The 20611-nt window shown below is 39.4% G+C and overlaps 1 protein-coding gene across 2 annotated transcripts in view; it reads left to right on the plus strand.

Moving 5' to 3' along the window:
- Positions 1-7852: 7852 nt before the first annotated feature.
- rgs7b (regulator of G protein signaling 7b) overlaps positions 7853-20611 on the plus strand; it is a 96819-nt gene continuing 84060 nt past the window's right edge. For both annotated transcript variants that reach the window (XM_060895074.1, XM_060895065.1), the window contains exons 1-2: positions 7853-7986; positions 8675-8787. In XM_060895074.1, coding sequence (XP_060751057.1) covers positions 8710-8787 — 78 coding nt within the window. In that variant the 5' untranslated portion in view covers positions 7853-7986; positions 8675-8709. The remainder of the gene's footprint in view (positions 7987-8674; positions 8788-20611) is intronic.

Raw genomic sequence — 20611 nt, forward strand, 5'->3', positions numbered from 1 at the left:
AACGCAGCCTGCAATGTTTCTTTTTCTTTTTCTTTTTTTTAAATGAAATGTAAAAATGCTCTTATTAGCTTTTTATTCAATTTCAATTCAATTCAAGTTTATTTGTATAGCACTTTTTACAATTGACATTGTCCCAAAGCATCTTTACAGAACATAAACATAGAACAAAAGGTTAATATAAAGATTAATAGAATACAAAATTCAAGATTAATATTAGCTAGATTTAGTTCACAATGTGTATGTATTTATCCCCAATGAGCAAGTCTGAGGTGACTCAGGCAGCAGTGGTGAGGAAAAACTCCCTTAGACGGTAAAGGAAGAAACCTTGAGAGGAACCAGACTCAAAGGGGAACCTCATCCTCATATGGGTGACACTGGATGGTGTGATTATAAATATACAGTCTAACAAATGTTGTATTGATGCAAAAGATCACATGGAGTTCACATCTCCTCTATAGTATCACAGAGTCCAAGTGGAGCTGGTAGATCTCTAGATGCCTCAGGATTCTCAGAGTCGGCCTCATCTCAGTGGAGGTCCAAAATCTTCATCGCACGGAAGACGATCTGAGCTCTCTGAAGAAATGTTTGGAAATCAGTATTTGGAAATCTGAAACTTTTTTCTATTGCCTAAAGACATCAAATGATCATCTAAGACCAAATGTATCTAAAAATGAGAATGACTGACATTGAAATGTGTTTTTCCAGGGAATTAAAGTAGAGTTTATCTTCCAGAGTGTAGTATGAAGAGGACAAGATTTAAGATTTAACTGGTCATTTTTTAATAATCAGAATAATTTGCAGATGGTTTGCAGATGTCTGCATCAATATAGCAGTAATAACAGTGGTGCAACATGCATGTTTATCTCCACCAAAAAAGAAAGAAATTCTAATTTATCTCTGCAATGCTTCTCCCTCATCTTCTGAGGCTGTGCTATTTAACCTTCTTTTCCCCCTGGCCTTTATACCCTTGCCAGTTATAATCTGTGGCTTTGTGGGGTTTGCGCCAGGGTTCAGTTTTATGCCCCTTTGTATCGATTTTTACTGAAGTAAATAGGATGTGCAGGTCATTAGGGGGCCAGTATAACATATGGTCCTGCCAGAGCTGCTCTTTCCCTGAAGGCTGCTGACAGGAAGGGGATCTACAGTTACCTGGTGGCACAGGTGGCCACGAGGGAGGAAACGGAAAAGTGCGACATGTGGGAGCTCAACAGGCGTCGAATTTTAAACAGTGCTGAGTTTCAGCTCCGACTACTACTGCGCCGATGTAAGTTTACAGCTTGCTCTTAGCGAATTAGATAGAAAAATGTAGCAAAGTCATGCTGACTTGAATGGAAAATTAGTAGACAGTAGAATCAGATTGAAATAGATTAAGAATTCAACCCACTGGAGAAATTTGTTTGTACTGATTTTGAGCAGCAATCCACATCAAACCAAACAACCTGCAGCTTTATTGGAGTAACACATCATTGCTATCATGAGGGTAGTTTACATGAAAACATATGGTCTGTGTTTTGCTTTGATACTCCAGGGTGGAACTGATCTGGATTCAAACTATTATTATAAGAATCAAGTGCTGCAATAAATCAGTTAGCATTAACCTTAACTATTGAGCCACCACTGCCTCATAGCTGCCCTACAGCACCTGCCATTCCCTGGTGGGTTCCCAAGTACTAACCTGGCCATTACCCACTACACTACCAAGCCTTTCCTCATTGGTGATCATATATTTCTCCAACTGGGAACAGTCTTAAAAGAAGGTATGTTTGTATATTATTTTATAGTTAACTTTTTCTACAAGCCATTGTCTGTGTGATCTCCAGCCTTGCTTTTTATTGTTTTGTGGCTGCCAGACACATTAGACTAGTGCTGTTGCTGGATCAGCAAGGCCATCAGGCTTAGGCAGCAACAAAGTTTGGTGGCCTTATGGAAATTACAGATAGGTGGCAAATTAAAGAAAGTAGTAGTGGTAATAAAGCTGTGGGAGGCATTTATAGATTTTTGCTGACATGGATCAAGTTCATTTAGAAAGAAGCCTCACCGCAAGTCAATACGAAGTTCTTCTGAACTGAAACATTTCTATACTGATGGCTGTGGTCTATTCCAGGATGGCATGAGTGTTTAATTTAACGATTGATGAGGATGAAAAGTTAATGCTCTATATCTCCTTCATCAGAACACCAAAGACAATATGATTTGGAAGAACAGGTTTAATATAATTTATGCCAAGCTACATTTAAGCTATTTTGGCAGCTTGTGGTGGCCCAAATCATTTCTAACACACTATATGATTGTTTTTCCTTTAATTTGACACCCTAGTCATAGGAAGTTGATGAGTTCAAATCTCGAATCAAGGAGAAAGCCTCTGTTAGGTCCTTTACTTCTTTCTCAGGATTATCCATCCATCCATCCATCTTCTGCCGCTTATCCGGGACCGGGTCGCGGGGGAAGCAGTCTAAGCAGGAATGCCCAGACTTCCCTCTCCCCAGACACTTCCTCCAGCTCTTCCGGGGGAATACCAAGGCGTTCCCAGGCCAGCCGAGAGACATAGTCCCTCCAGCGTGTCCTATGTCTTCCCCGGGGCCTCCTCCCGGTTGGACATGCCCGGAACACCTCCCTAGGGAGGCGTCTAGGAGGCATCCGGAACAGATGCCCGAGCCACTTCAGCTGACTCCTCTCGATGTGGAGGAGCAGCGGCTCTACTCTGAGCTCCTCCCGAGTGACTGAGCTCCTCACCCTATCTCTAAGGGAGCGCCCAGCCACCCTACGGAGGAAACTCATTTTGGCTCATGACCATAGGTGACGGTAGGAACGTAGATCGACTGGTAAATAGAGAGCTTCGCCTTGCAGCTCAGCTCTTTCTTCACCACAACAGACCGGTATATCGACCGCATCACTGCAGAGGACATACCGATCCGCCTGTCGATCTCCCGCTCCGTCCTTCCCTCACTCGTGAACAAGACCCCAAGATACTTAAACTCCTCCACTTAAGGCAGGAGCTCTCCACTGACCTGAAGGGGACAATCCACCCTTTTCCGGGTGAGAACCATGGCCTCGGACTTGGAGGTGCTGATTCTCATCCCCTCAATGATTCTCATCTCTCAAACCGGACTCCCTCCGGCCCCCGACTGCGCCTAGAAATCCTGTCCATATATGTTATATGGACAGGATTTCCTCAGGATTAGATTATTATAATTCACTTGAAAATCACAAATAAAAGAATTTAGTACAAAACCCAAATGCAAAGTTCTGGAAACATGTATTGGCTTCAGGGCATTTACTACAACAAACATTGTTGGTTAAGTTAGTGAGCTAATGAACACAAACTGGAAAATTGTTTACATCACGTACATGCTTAATTTCATTTTCTCTAATTACGAATTGGTTAGTGTTTAAATTTAATTAACCTCTCAAATAGAAACCCATTTGAAAACATGTTTCAAGATTAATACACAGTTTTTACGCTCCCTGTTTACAACTCATCAAGACCTGGATAATTAGAGGCTGAATAAAAACAGGTGTGATAGAATGTGCAGATCCTCTCTAAAATAAAGTCCTCTCTATTCTGGGGAGTGTGTATAGTTCTTTTTAGGATTACCACATCAAGGAAGTAATCTTCGGTCTTCTGGAAGTGCTTTATAAAAAAAAAAAACAAAGTTTGAGGTAAATTTTACTGCTTAGAAAACAGGCTGATTTTAGGGTGGTTTAATATGGTTTTAAAAAGATAATTTGGAAAAAGGCCCACAAACATCTACACCTTAAAGTTCAGTAAGAAATCCAGAAAAAAAAAATCTCACCCACAACAATACATACACTTCTACGCTTCTTTTGTAAATGATCTCTTTTGCATATTTATGATGCAGTAAAAGTTCAATTGTTCAAAATTTATAAAACCTGCTCAAAAAGGCCTTTTGCTGTGCCCTCAGATTATTCCTTCGAAAGGAATTTAATTTAAAAAGGTAAACAAGTTGTGAAGATTAGGGTGATATGTGGAATTCATTTACATATCACATTGCCTGTTATTACTGTTAATGATGAGGTTTGACGGACCTGCTGCTGACATAAATCATGTACAAAACTGATCATTATTTGTGTCACTTGCTTGAAATGAAAGTTTGTATTGTGGAATTATCTGACTAAGCATGGTATGGGAATGGGGGTTATGTCTAATGAGGTAGAAGGGGCCAAGAACCGAACCTTGATGGACTCCGTATGTGATTAGGGACAGTAGAAGCAGTATAATACTATAGGGTGCCAGCTCTTAGTATCAGTTATGTCAGAGTGCCTGGACTAAGGTAAATAGCATTGATGCCTCACAGCTCTTTGGTTCTTGGTTAGATCCTGAGCATGGGGTGTCTTCTATGTGGAGTTTACCATGTTGTTTTCCACTGGTTTTCTCCTACCTGCTGGTAGATAGGATAGGCCAGTAATGCTAAATGTTCCCAACGTGTGAGCTCCAAGAAGTCATGGTTTTGGGAATGAGTAGCATTAAGTAGTGCTTAAAGTGTTTGACTACCAAATGGAAGGTTGTGAGTTTGAATCCCAAGTTCACCATGCTGCCATTGCTGAGCTCCTGGTCAAGGTACTTAACCCTCCATTGCTCAATTGTATAAAAATGGATAAGGGCATCTGACAAGGGGTGTGTTTTACTCTACACCTATTATTTCTTAACTTAGAATTCACACATTATTTAAAAAACAAAGATTGTGTGCTTGCCAAAGATGAATGAATGCAAGGGAATAAAAGTAGAACCTAAACTTTAAATATTCACATGCTTCTCATTAATCGGAAGATCTTATGAGAGAGGCCAAATTAAGTGTTTTTTAAAAGTAAAATTTATTTCAGCATAGTGGCACAGCTTCACAGCCTTCAGTTTGATCATGAGCTTGGGTTACTGTCTGTGTCAAGTTTCTCATGTTTTCCCTGTGTCTGTATAGGTTTCCTTCCACCTCCAAAAACATGCCTGTAGGCAAATTGACTAGGCTAAATTGCCCCTATGAGTATGTGCCTGAGTCTGTGAATGTGTTTTAAATGGAATACGATCAGGATTTATTCCCATTGTTGCTGGAAAAGGCTCCAAATCGGCCATGGCTCAGAACAGGATAAAGCGGCTACTGAAGATGGATGAGTAAAAAAAAAAAACAGTAAATAGCATGATGATCATCTTCTATGAAATTTAATGAAAACCTTGTACAGTGTGTACAGTAGAAGTCCAACTGTTATGGTCGAATCTAATGAGGTAGTAAGTCTAAGAGTCAAAGTGTGCCTCCTGCCTGATTTGTTGCTTTGGATAAAAGTGACTGCCAAAGGAATACATTTAAATATATTCCAACTTCTATCACAGCATGAATGATGTAAATGCAGCCATGTACATTAGAGCAGAGTCCAAAACTAAAGTAAATAAATAATTTATCTGGTTTAACTCATGCAAGGATTGCTCTTAAATTATTAGAGACAGAATTTAATTGTGTACAGTAATCTGTATGAATGAGTCGAGGATGCTTACGCTGCTTGCTCTTTGTTAGTGCATTTATTCTATGTCTAAGTGGTCCAAGCCCAATCATTGCTTTACAACTGTAAAGTAACCCTCTTTTAAAAGAAAAAATTCATTACATTTTATAGTACAAAGCTTGTCAGTGGGGTGCTTCTCTCAAAGTTTAATCTTTTGGATTATTACATAGGCTGCCTGTTTTTGGGAAAGTACATGTAGTACAACTTTAAAATGTATTTAACAACCACTGTGGATGTGCAAAGTACTCATTTTTTAAACTGTCTACAATACTGCTGTAAACAATAAAGCTTGCAAATTAGTTCTTTTGTGTAAACTGCAAACAAAAATACCATAATTTAGTTAAGGCAAATTTGAAGTTTAAGTGAGTTTAAAATTGGATATATGGCCAAATATTTGTACACTTTACCATTACACCTATGTGTGGTTCTTCTTCAAACTGTTGCCACAGAGTTGAAAGCACAAAGTTGTGTAGAATGTCTTTGTATGCTGTAATATTTCAATTTCCCTTCACTAAAGCTAAGAGGCCCAAACCTTTTCTAGCATGACATTGTAGCTGTACAGTAGCTGTAGCTGTGCACAATCAAGCTCCAAGACATTATATGCCGAGGTTGGAACGGAAGAACTCCAAGTGGAATAATATCTTACAGAGGGCCCTGACCTCAACTCCACTGAACACCTCTGGGATAAACTGGAGCACAAAATTTGTCCTATGTCTCCTCGTTCCACATCAGTGCCTGACCTCACTAATGCTCTTATGGCTGAATGAACAAATCCCCACAGCCACACTCCAAAATCAAGTGGAAAGCTCCAGATGAGTAGAGGTTATAATAAGAGTACATGGGAGCTAAATCTGGAATGGGATATTCAAAAAGCGTATTTGAGTGTAACGGTGTCCACGTACGTTTGGTAATAAAGGGTAGTCAGAGCATTCTTAATTACAGATCAGAAATAAATTTACGTTTTGCCTCTGGGTTACATCAGGTTTAACCATTTTTCTCCCACTGTCCAAAACCATGCCGATATTATGACTGACTATGACAGATTACCTTAGGTGTAAACATATGTGTCTATGGTGTATTCCCAACTCACAACCAGTGTCTCTGAGATAAGCTGCTACCTCTTTAACCAGGATCAAACATTTACTGAGAATGAACGAATGAATGAATGAATGACTTTGCATTGTACTGGGTCCTGACCTAGTCCTGATATAAATCATCATATCAAATCTATCATATATGTGGAAGTTATCATTTATTTATAATTATATATAACAATATTATATAGATTAATAATAATATAATAATATTGTGTCACTGAAATATCTGAACATAGGGGAAATATATAAGAAGTAGAACCACCTATGAAGTGATCCTTGCATGACAGGTGTAGTGCTTTTAACGGTAGCTGCAAAGTGCCATATCAGGTTGAGTAAACTTTGGCTTAGTCGTATAAACGTTCAGCTTGTCTGAGCTGAAGCTTGGGGAAATGACTGTCAACTACAGGAGGATCAATTTATAAACCAATAAACATAAGTGATATAAAGTTTCATTAATGCTTGTATACACTAGCACATGCTGCTGGAAAGATGCATGGGTTTGTAGCATTTGAGCAGATCCCTGTCATGGCATCTTATGTTGTCCTTTTCCATTCCTACCTATTCTAAACTTGTTTATTAGTTCATAAGTTAACTTGGGCATGTTGGAAGTTGAGCTCTTTTTGTATATTTGTTTGTAAAGAGGCAAAAACTGATGCCATGTTGGGCACATAATCTTCTAGAACAGAGCCAAGGGGACTGAAATGAACCCCAGATTTTAATTTTAATTTACAGGTCAGAACAGGAAACGCTCAGGAACACTAAATTCTCATCAAGGCATCATTTTTCCTTCGGGACATGCAGTATGCAATTAGAGAAGACAGCTCGAGGACTTCTCTATCACAGAGCTAGCGACACTTCTGTCTTAATTTACAGCCCTGATGTGGATCCTGTCCCTGATGATCTCTCACCGATCTCCAAGCGCGTGCATTTGCAACGTGAGTTGACACCGGTGCACATAATTCTCCCGACTCTGTATTTGATCATCTTCACCACCACCACCACCATCATCATCAACATCATCATCATCGTCATCATAATCATCAGCATCAGCATCATCATCATCACCACCACAGGAGCTCCAGCACCAACGCTTTTTTCGCTCCCGGTATTTGCAGTGGTGAAGCTCGTTATCCTTGCACCGTGACGCCGAGCGCACGCGAAACGACCAGAGCGCGCTCACGTTACGGAGCCGCGAGATTCCGCGCGCGCCGCCGCTTCAGCTCCGAGGAAGCAGTAATAGTTGGTTGGTTCGCACGAGCGCCAAGGAAAAAAATCCGCTCTTTCTAATTCGAGATCCTGTCGGTGCCTGACAAAACCTAGCACCGCGAGATACAAACCGAAAGGGGAGGGACGAATCGCACGACGTGCGCGGTTGTAGCAGGTAATAATGTTTTTTATTGTTTTAATCCTTTAAACACGTCGTCTCGAGCCTACTCAATTCCGCGGAGCTGTCTATGGTGCTGAAATCGCCTGCTTTAGCAAACACGAGCGTCTTAAAAACATACACTGCAGTGATGCATCCAGTAAATCGTGCACAAAACAAGCTTTTATTCCTCCTGCATGCATTCAAACGCATCCCGGGCCGCTGAACACGTTGCGGGTTGCACCTTATCACCTATAATTGCGTTTCTGTCGTGGCTGTAGGATAGAATAGGGATTTTCTTCTTTTTCAGAAAGTGTTTGAATGCATGACTGTGCTCTGCAGTTTGTATTAACGTAAATGTGATTATGGATTTGCGTTGTGTGTAATTAGGTTGTGCACACGTCTAACTAAATGTGTGGACAGATGGAGGAGATTTGTTTGCAGCTTCCAGTCACTAAACACTGCTGTGGAGGAGTTTATTTAGCGTGAAATACTGAAGGGTGAATGGATGCTATGTTGCATGACAGGACAAATCATAACGGTAGAATATTATATAGCCACATTCTCCTTTATATATGCACGTGCAAGTGGACTTCTCTATGCATAATGTTAAACAGTGGTGTGTGTGTGTGTGTGTGTGTGTGTGTGTGTGTGTGTGTGTGTGTGTGTGTGTGTGTGTGTGTGTGCCTGCCTTTCTTTAATCCAGGACTACCCAAGGCTGGCTGTTCACTACTGGGAGGCATGGCACAGACTAACAGCTATGGACAGAGCAGCAATGGAGTAGCTGATGAGTCTCCCAACATGCTTGTCTACAGAAAAGTAGGTCCTTCAGCTACTGGCCTCTCTACAGTGCTCTTTTAACTGCAAACATGAGTTCTTCTGGTAACCATCAGTCTGCTTTATCTGAATATAATTCTGGTTGTGTTTGAATTTTTTTTTCTTTAATCTATTTTACATTTGAAGTCATCTCCATTTAATTAGTATAGGTTACAGATTGTATGCAAAGTCTTACTTCAGCAAGTGTAGTGTAAGCATGCCTGTACAGTGCAAGGAAAGGAAGATGCCCATTACTGGATCGATTAGGACTGTTGTGCCTGGCAGTCTGAATCAAAACCTGGCTCACACACTTGTTTTATCCCTTTCTGAGTGCACTATAATGTGCCAGTAATAACTGAAAGCCAGTGTCAAAACTTGTCATTAATCCTTAGACCACCAATGTACATTTTAGTTGAATAACCTTATCTCATTTAGTGATTACACAGAAGAGAAATGTCCACTTCTTCATGGCTCTTTTATTTAGCGTCATTCAGCTTCATTTCTGTTACTTACTTAGTGTGTTTTATCCTATTTCCCTCAAATTAAGATTACAAAACAAGCTGGCTAGTGCTAACTGTGGATTTACTTTCTTGCACAGTGAGATGCCACAGCAGTGCAATGTATAGCACGTTGCCTATTATGATTTAAGACGTGTTTTGATTATGTGTTCTGATTTGATTATGTCTGTATCTTAGCAAATGGATATGTACGTGCTGTAACAAACAAAATAGGTGCTGCTTGAAGGTATGATGTGCTCTGAAGTGATGATAGACATTATATGATAGAAGGATGATAATCATTTAGGGTGTAAATATCACACACACACACACACACACACACACACACACACACACACACACACACATACACATATTTGCACAGTTATTCACACGTAAAGGTAATTTGGAGTAACCAGTTGATGTGCTGTCTTCTTTTTTCTGGGAGGTGTGGGAAAAGCAGTAAACATAAAATGAAACCTGAGAGGAAACTTGTGAAACTCTGCACAGATGTTATTGAATAATACGCTTTAATATAAATAACCTATATAATATGTAGACAGTAAAAAAAACATGGTGTTAATTAACAGGTTGTAGGTTTCACCACTGAGTGTCAGGGTACGAGTGCTAAACTTTACACCAAAGGTTCAAACCTTGGAGATCCCTACCTAATTTTAGTGCAACAACACACCCACCTTAAGCCATGAAGGGCTAAATGAGGTGCACTGTGAGCAGGAAAACATTAACATAAGTAGAACATGGTGTACTCCAGGACCAAGGTTTGGGAACATGTGACATACCCCAAGTGGTTAAATTATGTGCTTCAAAATAATTTTATGTAAACTCATAATGATGGCTCAGTGTTTTAGTTTCTGATCTGTCTTGTTGAGCTCTTGAGAGAGGTCCTTGTGCCTCACCCAATCAACTCTCCGTTGAATCGATTCATTAACCAACCTGCAAAATTAGATATACAGTAGTGCCGTGGTAAATAGACTTGATTGTGACTTGGGACTGGTGTAGTCTCAGATGGACGTGTATATCCTTGCATGCAGGCCTGCTTTTAAAGGTTTTCTCTGAACACCTCAATGGTGTTCAGATGTTTCATCATAGATTTGTATTCTTTGTTTGGATTTATGAGAGGAAACAATCCCTGATGTAGCAAATACAACATCTTTTGGAATGTACTCATTTACCACTGACTGTCTTTCCAGATGTCATGTTTACTTTTCTGCAGATTTCTTACATAAAGCTGCTTATAATGGTTTAATTTTCATGTCATTTACAAAATTGTTTTGCTCATCCTGATTCTGCTCCTGGTGTGTCTATTTAATGTGTACTATGCTTTTGCTCTCAAGATTTTATACAATTGTCATGTAAGATGTGCTTAATATTGATTATCCTTCATATTTCATCTCATCGTAAATGTGTATGGTTGTGGGAGTTTGATATAGAAGCAGACATGTGACAGTCAACCTGACTCAGATTATAGATTCCTACATATATTTTATTTAGCTGTGTGTCATAATGTGATTTTTGTCCAGCCTATATTTAAGCCTACAATTAGTCCTGGATTAAAATGAATAACCAAACCATTCCATAACTGCAGTGTAAGGTTACTAATCTGAATCCAACTCGGTGTACAGTATATTTGCCAGTTATGTACATAGTGGCTTGACTGTTGTGGAACTAATGGGTATGAGAAGCTTTTAGCATCTACAATAAGATCAGTGGAAATGCCACCACTGCTTTGCACTTTTGCTTCCCTGTATGTGCATTATTGGGAATTACCCTCTCCAGATAAAAAAGCAACTGGGTAGAGATTACTGTAATTAACCACTTATACAAATTTATCACAGCTGACAGTAATTATGGACTTTGTCATTACACATGCTGTTTTGTGCCCTCAAAGAGATGGCATTATTTTTTTCAGCAGATATGGACATAATGGCTAGTACTCTGAGCAGAATTGTCGGGAAAAGAGATATTTAATATGTTTTCTCCAACCATTTTGAGAACACATCACCTGCAGGGTCACATTTTTGTACATTTATTCAAGGAAATTGAATGTGATTTGGACAAGTCCTGTATTACACTTAGGGCATTTGGCACACAACCTTATTCAGAGAAACTTACTATCTTATTTCTATACAACTGAGCAATGGAGGGTTAAGAGCAATGCTTAGGGGCCCAGCAGTGGTAGCTTGCTGGGATTCAAACTCACAACCTTCCAACTGGTACTCCAACACCTTAACCACTAGGCTATCACATCCCCCAGATCTCACAGGTCTTCAGTTTCAGTTTCCCAGGATGACATGCGATTTTCAGTTAGGGTTCATTGTCTGTAGTCCTGGGGTCATTTCAGCACTGAGCACAGCAACAGTTAAGTATTATTTGGACAGGATATGGAGAATCTAATCTAATATACCAGCAATTTATGGGCAGTTGGTGGAAAAGTGAGAACATGGAAGGAAACCCACATAGACACAGTGAGAACCTGAGTAATCTGAGATCAGGATCCAACAAAGGACCCTGGAGCTGCCACATATGTATGTAATATGTACAGTATAATTCATATCTTTAATGCAAACTGTTTGCTTTGTCCTTTATTTCAATCACTTACAATAGAGCTTCCTTATAATTAGTCAGCTATGTGTCTATAACATTTTGCAGGTGCATCCATCTTTTCAACTAGTTCATTTATCTTTATTGAAATGTTTAAACTTGGGCAAGATTAGTTCTTGATTTAGTTAGTTCTAGCGGGAAAGAATAGAATAGAGTGAAAACTATTTTTTTAGAGTGTGTCCATGCCTACAATTGTGAAAATTAATTTCCCATAGGAAATAATGGAATCTTCTGGATATTTACTATATGGATTTTAAGGTGGGTATAAAACATGATGGATTTTGACTAAACTAAATTCATTAACAGATGAAAAGCAGACATTTCACTAATAACTGCACTGTCTAGTGTCAAAGTAAAATTAATCCTATGTGAATAGGTTAATACAGTCCTCAATGATACAAATGGTTTTCTGTGTGATTTAGGAATTCCATATAAACTGTATACCAAGCTTTCCCGCCTCCGCCTTGTGTGTGTGGAGTTTGCATGTTCTCCCCGTGCCTCGGGGGTTTCCTCCGGGTACTCCGGTTTCCTCCCCCGGTCCAAAGACATGCATGGTAGGTTGATTGGCATCTCTGGAAAATTGTCCCTAGTGTGTGATTGTGTGAGTGAATGAGTGTGTGTGTGTGTGTGCCCTGTGATGGGTTGGCACTCCGTCCAGGGTGTATCCTGCCTTGATGCCCGATGACGCCTGAGATGGCACAGGCTCCCCGTGAAACGAGGTAGTTCGAATAAGCGGTAGAAGATGAATGAATGAATGAATGTATACCAAGCTTTAAAAACGAATGTTTAACATCGGAAATTTTCATTTTATATGCAATTGATAAATTCCATCACCACGCAACCAGACAAAACACCCAGTAATTTGCCTGTTGTTAGCTGACAGCAAGACTTGTGCAAAACTGCAGTTGAGTTTGTGCTGAACGCTTTACATGTAACAAATATGGCTGCTGAATCTTTTTGGATGAAGTATTGTGGATGTTGCAGGTTGTTTTGTGTCAAATTCACAAACTGGATTTAGTTGCACGTTGAGAGTTGTGGTGATATCATGGAGATGGAGATAAGAATATGAAACAATTTGCTCTAAGAAGAGCTTAAAAGTCCCAGTAACGGACATTTCTTTGACTTCTATACTAACTGTAACTACATCATTTTATATTATTCATATTCATATCTTTGCCACCCGATTATTCTGTCCAGATGTTGTATTTAGGAAGAAATTTCTGGCTTTGGTGCAGAAACAGAAAATAACTAGATATAAAAGATAGCTAAAATTACTCACCTTACTTCAGTACTTTAACAAAACCAAATAAAAGAGCCTGTGATCCTTATGTACTCTAAACTGCTCATTCCACTTAGACTGTCAGAAAGCATCCCAAATATGTGTTTTCCTGACACACTACCTCTCTTCCTCTGCTTAAGGAGCGTCTCAGTTCTTCACGACTCTTCAAATGGTCGAATGAACCCAGAGAAAAAATTGTGTCATTACGCAGAGGTCAAGTTGACTGTACACTAAGTAACAAACTAATTCAATTTGGCTAATTTTAGTGGTGATTGCTGCTGAAATATACATCCTAATTGTTCCATAGTGTAGCTAGTTAGCATAGCTATGAGGTGGCATGACAGAACAGATCTGTTGCCTGCTCTCCAGTGTATTAAGGCAGATATATATTTTATTTAGTCTAAATGACAATGAAAAATACTTAAAAAAAAAAAAAAAAAAAATATATATATATATATATATATATATATATATATATATATATATATATATATATATATATTTTTTTTTTTTTTTTTTTTTTAAGTATTTTTTGTGTTGCCCATGTTCATCACCGAATGTCTTTGTCATGTCACACTTCACAGTGGTGGTTAATGACTTATATACTGTAAAATTGGACACTCAGGGCTTTATGAATATAGTTTTTCATTAGTAAGAAGGTAACAGGTCAAGTCAAGAAGCTTTTATTGTCATTTCAACCATATGTAGCTGAGACAGTACATAGTGAAATGAAAAAGAGCTTCTCCTGGACCATGCTGCTATATGAAACAACACAGAGCTAAGGACTTAAAGTACTAAGCCACATAAAGTGCATCATGTGCTGCCTAGTGCAAACAGTGCGAGACAAAAAAAAGTACAAAACACTACAGGCAAAAACAGACCAGACCAAAGCACTAAAGGACAGATACACAAAATAGTGCAGACCAGTGTGCAGTCTGTATTATATTGTATTATATTAGACAGTACATTGTGCAAAAATGGTGGATTAGGAACAAAGAGGGTTCTAGTAAACATATACATACACATATATGTGTAATAGCAGCAGTTGGATGAGGAATTAAAATGTTCAAATGAGCAATATACTGTATTCATGGAAAAGATTCTTCAACCACTAGCCGACAGAGTCCTGACTCATTTTATATCTGACTTAAGGCAATAAAATATTTCATTTATTTATACTGATTGAAAATATCCCATAGGTTGATTTCCACGCTTTCAATGGGATGAAAAATCAGTACACTGATAAAACCGGTTAATATTACAGCTCTTGTTTCTTTAAAGGCTATAAAGAACACTTTAGTATCTACACATGAGATTAAACATCACAGTGACAAGAGAGCAGCTAGACCTGTGACCTTGATGGTGTTACAGGGCCTGAGGGAGGATTGGGAGAAAATGAATGGGGTAATCCAGAGATTAAAGCCTCAGCGCTGACACTTTAGGCACTGTGGCTGCCTTTGCCAGTCGTCTGTGTCCTACTTTCATTTTTTCATGGATGAATAAATTGAATATCACTACCAAGCCTATAATACGGGGGGCACGGTGGCTTAGTGGTTAGCATGTTCGCCTCACACCTACAGGGTTGGGGGTTCGATTCCCACCTCTGCCTACTACAAACACATTTAAAAATAAGTCTAATATTAATCTTGAACTTTTGTATTATATTAATCTTTGTATAATATTAATAAACTTTTTGTATTATGTTTATGTTCTGTAAAGCTGCTTTAAGCCAATGTCAATTGTTAAAAACGCAATACAAATAAATTAGAATTGAAATTAATTGAATTGAATTGACAATGAATTGACGTTCACCTCACACCTCCAGGGTTGGGGGTTCGATTCCCGCCTCCACCTTGTGTGTGTGGAGTTTGCATGTTCTCCCCGTGCCTCGGGGGTTTCCTCCGGGTACTCCGGTTTCCTCCCCCGGTCCAAAGACATGCATGGTAGGTTGATTGGCATCTCTGGAAAATTGTCTGTAGTGTGTAATTGTGTGAGTGAATGAGAGTGTGTGTGTGTGTGCCCTGCGATGGGTTGGCACTCCATCCAGGGTGTATCCTGCCTTGATGCCCGATGACGCCTGAGATAGGCACAGGCTCCCCGTGACCCGAGGTAGTTCGGATAAGTGGTAGAAAATGAATGAATGAATGAATGAATGAACCTATAATACCACTAATGTTTTAGTTCACCTTCAGGTCTTTTCCAACTCATGAATTCTCTACTAAAATTCTGCTCTAAATGCTTCATCTGAATGAGAGCTATGTGTATCTGGGGCTCAGGCCTAAAATTAAAGGAGCTGCTGAATATTTTAGCGCCTGCGTTACTCAGACTGCGCCTACGCTGGAAATCCACAGCTGTCCTGCTTCTCGGTTTCTTCCTCTACATCCACAACATGTTGGTGTTGTTGTTTCTGGTGGTACGCTCTGTTTCATATTCATATACGCGGCCCTCCAGTGAGTTAGGGGCTCGATGACTGACTGGCAAAATGCTTTTATGAATCAAACTCTTAACGCAGAAGCCGAGCTTGAGTAAGGAGGCTGATTGCATGCTGGTGTAATTGATTCATTTCGTCGGATAATTTCCTTTCTGGGGATTTCAATGCTGATAGAGAGGTGGTGTGTGATATGATCGAGATTCAATCTTCATGCAGAGTAAGGAGTTTAGGTCAAGGATTAGCTTGAAAATTCCCAATCAGTACCAAGACCTGAATGATAATGAAAGGAATAAAGCAGTTGTGGTATGCTGTTATTGGAAATTAATATCTGAAATGGAATTTGCCAATGATTTCTTTTTTTAATTTTTTTAATGAAAGATGTGTCATACTTTGCAACTGTTTATTCTCTTTATTCTATAGTCAAAGTGTAATGATAGACTGTAATAAATGCTTACAGATAGCGAACTGGTCCATATTGTTTCTTCTTTGCAGTTTGGTTGCCATTTCAGGTAAAACTGAATACTTCAGTTACATACAGTATTACTCTAATATTGGCACCATTGCTTACCAAATTCTATTAACATTTGTTTTTTAAGATTTAAAAAAAATATCAGATTCAAATTCAGCTCAATAAATGATATTTAATAATTAATAATAATTTCCAAAGTAACACTTAAATTATAGGCATTTCAATTATGGTTGATGGATTATCTAAAGCAGATTACCAGATTATCTAAACCTACTAATAAACCTGCAAATAAAAGTAACGGGCTGTTGTTTAACAAAAAATGTATAATTGTTGATACGTTCATGTTTTCTGTAAGTAGACGTTTATTAGTCCACAACGCTAAATGTAACTAAATGGTAACATGTTGGTCATGAATGACTTAAATGCTCTAAACATTGTCCCTGACTGCTGTGGTATAAGAGAAATAAAACAATCAGGAAACCGGAACTAGTAGCCTAGTGGTTAAGGTCTTGGGCTACCAATCAGAAGGTTGTGAGTTCGATCCCTATCCACTAAGATGCCACTGTTGGGTCCCTGAGCAAGGCCCTTAACCCTCAATTGCTCAGTTGACCTGCTGCTAAGAAACTGTGTTCATTCTAGTATTACTGCACGCAATATCGTCTGAACATATAGTATTGACACTGGTCGGCCGGCGCTGTTTTTTTGTTTACTGTCTTTTGTGTATTGTCTTTTTTGTATTTTGTGTATTGTCTTGTAACCTTTTGTCTGCACTGTCTTTTTTCCTGCACTGTCTTGTCTGTCTTGTCCTGCACTGTCTTGTTTGTATTGTCCTGCACTGTCTTGTTTGTCTTGTCCTGCACTGTTTGCACCAGGTTGCACAGTTGCACTTTATGTGGCTAGGACTACTTACTAAGTCCTTAGCCCTGTCTTTGTTTTATGTAGCACCTTGATCTTGGAGAAACGTTGTCCCATTTCGCTATGTACTGCAACAGCTATACTGTATATGGTTGAAATGACAATAAAAGCTTCTTGACTTGACTTGACTTGTATAAATATGAAATAACGTAAGTCGCTCTGAATAAGTGTGTCTGCCAAATGCTGTAAATGTAAAATGTTGCGGTAATACACATCTCCGAGTATTTTATTACTTGCATAATAGCTGTGTTGGTTAAATGTATTATGACATCACAAGGAAGTGGTTAACAAAAAACATGTTGCTAGCTAGTCTAACTAACTGCACTTGTCTCATTAAAAGCAACAATCCTCTGCGATGAGGTTAATTCCCATTCCCGGGCTGTAGTGATTAGAGTATAATAAAATATAGTCTTTAGAGCTGGTAGTATGTCACACAGTGGGGTTTAAAATGTCAACAAGTCAAGTATCAGCCATTGAAAGGACTTGGCACTGGTTCTGTCAAATGCACATTAATATGGATAAGGAGATGTAAAATCAGTAGAATACACAAATCACACGGTTCCATTTACATAACGCTGATGGGAAACGAGAAGCTTCTATTTTTCATTAGTTGAAGTGCTGCAATGCTTATTGCTGGATTTACTCCAACTGCTCCTTTAAGAGAGAATCAAAGCATTAGTAGCTGCTGCGTCGCTTTACAGATTTTGTTGATCATCATTATGTTCAGCCGGATTGAGAAATTCAGCCTGTGGCTTTGCATAGAAGCTGTGTGTGTGTATGTGTGCATTGTGGCTGTAAGGAGCGCTGTTGGAGTTCACTTGCCTGCAATTACAAGCACAAAAGCTGAAGTCTCGCCTTCATTCAGATCAAAGAGCGCCAGTTTGCCCGTCTCGCTTCACAGCAACACTTAACCCATCGCTGTGTTAAAAGCAATTGCTGAAATATTAGACGGCAGAGTAGATCCTGACCAACGAACACCGATTTTTCACAAGCACGTGTTCACGAATTTTCAGTATTTGTAGAATTCTCTAACGCCTTTGAAATGTTCATGTCTGAGTTTTTGTGGAAAAAGCAGCTCACTGTTTAGAAATTGCACTGGAGAGATGCCAAACTTCTTTGATGAAAACACATTTGTTATTTTCTCTGTTACAAACAGAGACAGGGTAAACAAAGTAGAACTATGACACTAAAAATATGAGGTTTACAAGTCGGTCCCAAGTTTTCAGTGACCCCAAGCCTTCGTATATTAGCCTTTATAAAAGGCTTGTTGCGTCAATCTATGTTTTTGAGGAAATAAGGAGCTAGCAGAGATATGTGTGTGTGTGTGTGTGTGTGTGTGTGTGTGTGTGTGTGTATATATACACACCTCAGATATATATGGAATCTGCTGGAGGATGAAGGTGATCAGGTCTATAAGAAACAACAATAGGGACTTGCATCACCTTGGTATATTCTACACTTGATGATAACTTGTTCGATGACCTTGGACGTGTCCTCCAGTGTTTTTCACAGCTGCATTAAGCTTTTGATGAAGGTAATTAGTGTCCTCTTAGCCGTTTATAGTGCCGAGCACAAAGTATCTATATGTGGGCCACTGAGTCATAGTGTTTTTTGTAGTCAATCTAGGTAGCGCTCAGATTGGCCTGCTAAATCTTAGAGTCTGGGGTAATTGCTGTATCAAGCATTGGCTGGTGCTTTGACCCTCTGGTGTTGTTTCCTTTGCTCATGTTCTGACTCATGGGCCTGCTCAGCTTAGCTATTATGAGAGGAGCTTCCATGTTGAGGAGATGCAGGTTATCAGACAGAAGTACAAAGATGTTGTTGCCTTATAGGGAGTCTTAATGAACAGGATCTGTGTTCGCCAACATGAGAGCACTGTTCACTTTCTCCAGCATTAGTCTCTGATCTATTAGTTTAGGACAATTTGTAGATTTGTGAGATGTATTGCATTGGGTTGCCTTCAACTGTTTGGTCTGTATTAGATGTAAGTACTAAATATAAATATAATCTGGATGTAAATTCACTTTGTTATAAAGCTAAATTTACATTTACTGCTTTTGGCAGACACCCTAACCCAGAGGGACCTACATCTTTTATCTCATTTTATACATGGGCCTAGCAGTGGCAGATTTGTGGACCTGGGATTCAATCTCACAACCTTCCAATTAGCTTTCACATCCCAAAGGATTGCTTTCAACCTGTAACAATAGATTTAAGCACAGGGAATGATTTAATGTCAGAAGTGGGATTTGAACCCATGCCTCCAAGGAAGACTGTGCCCTGAATGTAGCACCTTAGACCACTTGTGTCAGGACTCAGCCCGGACTTTGACCACGTGCTTTTGTTTATGTTTTGCGTCACGTGTCTGCCCCGCCCTTGTCTCTTCCTCCCCGCCTCTGCACACCTGTTCCTCGTGTGTCTAATTGTGATTAGTATTTAGTCGAGCCACGTTGCCTTAAGCAGCAGGGAATCCACTGTCTGTTGTCGCTGTTCTAGTCATGTTTGGTTTTGTCTTTGTCTCTGTTTTGTGTTTTTATTTAATAAATCCTGTTTTTTTTATGCTATCCTGCACTTGGGTCTGTTTTTACCCCGCATCGGCGACAACTTGGCATTCATTTACAGCATTTAGCATTCAAGACATCCTGGCATTCGCATGTGGAAGGATGCAGAAATGGAAAAAAGAAGAAGAAACACATTGTGCAGAAAATGGCAGAAATGACATGGATGCATTCGAAACCATCATGAAACCACCATGGATGCCGACGAAACTGCAACTCTGTAATGTGTGTAGACTGATCTGGACTGCGTTCTGTAATTTAAGTTTTTATGAGCAGCAAATCCTAGCTTACTGTCAGAGAATGTTCATATGGCTACATGACACCCACAAAACATGTACGGTATAAAGGTTTATTCCAAAAATGGGAAGCTGAGATAAAGAATGATTTTGAGATTTTGATGAAAAGTGAGTCAAGTGGCCTCAAGTCACATTATGACCCTTTCTGGTCCAAATTATGCAGGTTTCCTCTGGCTATAATATGTAAAATTGTCTAACTAGTTAGCTAACATTAGCTAGCCAACTAAAATATAACAGAGCCACAATCAGAGCTTACTTTCTCTGAAGTTATATTCATCTCTGAGGCTCAGAGACACGGCTAGCCCACTATCTCGACTAGCTAGAGATTATCTGGACATTTTATATTCTCACCTGTGCAGTTCGGTTAAGTTTCTGTACCCACTATTCTGCTGTCCATTTGCTTTAAGGTTTGACATGCCGTGTGTTCTGAGATTCTTTTCTGCTCAACTGGCTATAAAAAATGATTGCGATGCTCTAGCTTTCCTCAGCACAAACCGGTCTGTCCAGAGAGAGAGAGAGAGACAGAGAGAGAGAGAGACAGAGAGAGAGAGAGATTTTAGCAACGGACCTCTGGTATACCATGTAACACACATCAAAAATCAAATAAAAGAATGTACAAAATAATAAATAACACACACTTACTCACACACACACACACACACACACACCCTCCCGCTCAGCAGGACACTGTCTGGACGAGTCAGCTCTGTGTTGGATCTTTTTTGTCTTCTTTTTTTTTTTTTTTCATCAGCTTACTGCA

The sequence above is a fragment of the Tachysurus vachellii genome, chromosome 2, assembly GCF_030014155.1.
Source record: "Tachysurus vachellii isolate PV-2020 chromosome 2, HZAU_Pvac_v1, whole genome shotgun sequence".
Lineage (NCBI taxonomy): Eukaryota > Metazoa > Chordata > Actinopteri > Siluriformes > Bagridae > Tachysurus > Tachysurus vachellii.